Source organism: Pteropus vampyrus, unplaced genomic scaffold, assembly GCF_000151845.1.
Source record: "Pteropus vampyrus isolate Shadow unplaced genomic scaffold, Pvam_2.0 Scaffold286, whole genome shotgun sequence".
NCBI classification, from domain to species: Eukaryota; Metazoa; Chordata; class Mammalia; order Chiroptera; family Pteropodidae; genus Pteropus; species Pteropus vampyrus.
In genome coordinates this window covers 357,396-359,643 of record NW_011889067.1, presented here as the reverse complement: position 1 = coordinate 359,643, position 2,248 = coordinate 357,396, and the positions used below count along the sequence as shown (strand labels likewise).

Genomic DNA, 2,248 nt, shown 5'->3' with positions numbered 1-2,248 from the left:
TATATATATATCAATAGAACTTAGCATCTTTTTTCTTTTCACTTTTTGTCATTCTAACTTCTCGTCTTCGTTTTTCTCAAATTGCGACTCGACTAGTTTCTTGCTTCTTGGGTTGGTTCAACTTAAATCCACTAAGAGTTCAGTTTAAAGAGTTAAAAAAAACTTTATTAAGACCAGAGAGTTGGGAGAAAAGTAAGTAGAGCAAAAAATTTCTCAATATTTACTTAAACGTTGTTATTCCTTCCATTTTAGCACGGTATCCTCGAAATTCTTGCTTGGGTTTAAGACTCTGAGCCGGAAGAACACTGCCATATGTAGGATATTTTTCCAAATACTCAGTTGTGGGGCAGTACACGCCAGAATGTTCATAAATCCTTGTGGTCCCCTGTGGACAACGATGTCGCCTGTGCAAACATAAACAAACTGAAAGATTATTTACACCTTCCAAAACATTTATGTGATAATTGCGTTTCAATCAGAGACCTTCGATATACTCAGAATCTCTCAGTTGAAGAGTAGCTTTGCTAAAAAAACAAAACACAAACCCTCTGTTTTCTCTGCAGTGGTGTTCACAAAAGCAATGAATAAATTATGGTCTATCTTATGTGGTGAAAACTCTGGCTTCGCTCTGACAACTATGTAGGGTGTCTCATTATACTACGGAAACCAAAAAGCTAACACGCGAATTTCCTGGGCCCCTTGCAGGCAGGTTCTACACACAGTTTCTTTTCACCTAGTGCTCATGTGAGAGCTACCCAGGGGGAGGGGGAGGGCACATCCATTTTGCTTGCATGGGTTGTGGTAGAGGCACAGAGTTTGGAGCCAGCACTGGTTCGGCAGCGTCCTGGTTTGCAAGGTGGCTTCCTGACTTGGCAGCTTCTCGACCTTGGCAGTGATGAGTGGCTCTGAAGCCTACAGCTTTGCTGCAGTTTCCCCATTGTGGCAGGGGCAGTGGCTCCCTTGGCAAAGCCCAGGACTGCGGGGAGATTTTTGGGAATTGTTCCTGAAAGCTTAGTTTGACAACTGTTTCTTTGGTTCTTCCAACAATTCTGTGAGCTGTATATACTCTTTAATAGATTCTTTTATGCCTAAACGAGCCAGAGTATATTGTCCATAACTGACAACCCTGACCAGTGCACGATAATAGTGTGTAGTTGTTAAAGAGAATGAGGTTGATCTTTATGAATGCTATTGGAAGATGGAAGATTGTAAGCAGTGAAAAAGCGGGCTGTAGAATACTATGTATAGTAGCTTCTCTCTCTCTTTCTCTGTCAAAGAGTGCGAATATAGAAATCTTAACATGTAATCTGTGGGGAATAGGATTATGAAGGTTTTTCACTATATTATAGATTTTCTTACTTGAATTTTATACTATGCCTCATGTATATTTATAATCAGGAAAAAAAAGAGATAAAACTGTTAACAAAACAAAAAACCCAAGCAAACAAAAAAAGTTAAACTCGCAAGTTCTGAAATATGAATTCAGTTTCTCAGGTCTGGTACCATTTGGGGCTCCCAGGCTATGTGCTAAGGGCTGATAACGCAAGCCCAGGGAAAGGCGAAGAAAAGTTATTTGTAGAGAATCGGGACCCCCTGAGATATCTGGACTTCACGAGCCCCCAGGAAGAACGCAAGAGAAATCAGTTTGCTTGGAGGAAGCTGGATGGCAGAGAATAGAAGCTGTGCGAAGTCAACACATTTTCCTGTCTTTTAAAAAAATCCATGAAAGAGACGACTGATGAAAGGTAACTTGTCTTTTAGGGTCCCTAGGGGAAAGGGATGTCCTAGACTGAACAGGAGGGGAGAGAGATGGATTTCTCCAGAGAAAGGAAGGAGGTAAAAGATGAGATTCTAAAAGAGCTGGCTAAATGGAACCCTACAGTAGTGGCTCCCAGCTGTGCCACAAATACCTGTGCCTCCAACATAAACCTGAAAGTGGGGGCGGCACCGGTCTTGAAGGGATCACGGTGAGCTTCAGCAAGAGATGTTTCCATAAGAAGCACCCCCAATGCTCAAAGTGCAGAGGAGACCCCTACACTGGCAATGCCTCAGCTCTCCGGATCACTAAGCCTCTGGAATTAAGGGGAGCCTCCTGAAGACTGAATTTCCTGACAGCTGGACGGGACAGGAACTTGGGTTGGATATGTTATAGAAAAAAAATTAATCAATTTTTGCACATTAGTTTTCAGATTCATACCTCAAATGTTAATTTATCGTTTAATCTACATCTAATTATTATAAGAAACGT

General features: G+C 41.5%; 1 protein-coding gene across 1 annotated transcript in view; it reads right to left on the bottom strand.

Moving 5' to 3' along the window:
• Positions 1-2,248, bottom strand: part of SAXO2 (stabilizer of axonemal microtubules 2) — a 12,089-nt gene that overhangs the window by 7,716 nt on the left and 2,125 nt on the right. The window contains exon 2 of the mRNA XM_011376159.2: positions 225-404. Within this exon, the coding sequence (XP_011374461.1) occupies positions 225-404 (180 nt within the window). The remainder of the gene's footprint in view (positions 1-224; positions 405-2,248) is intronic.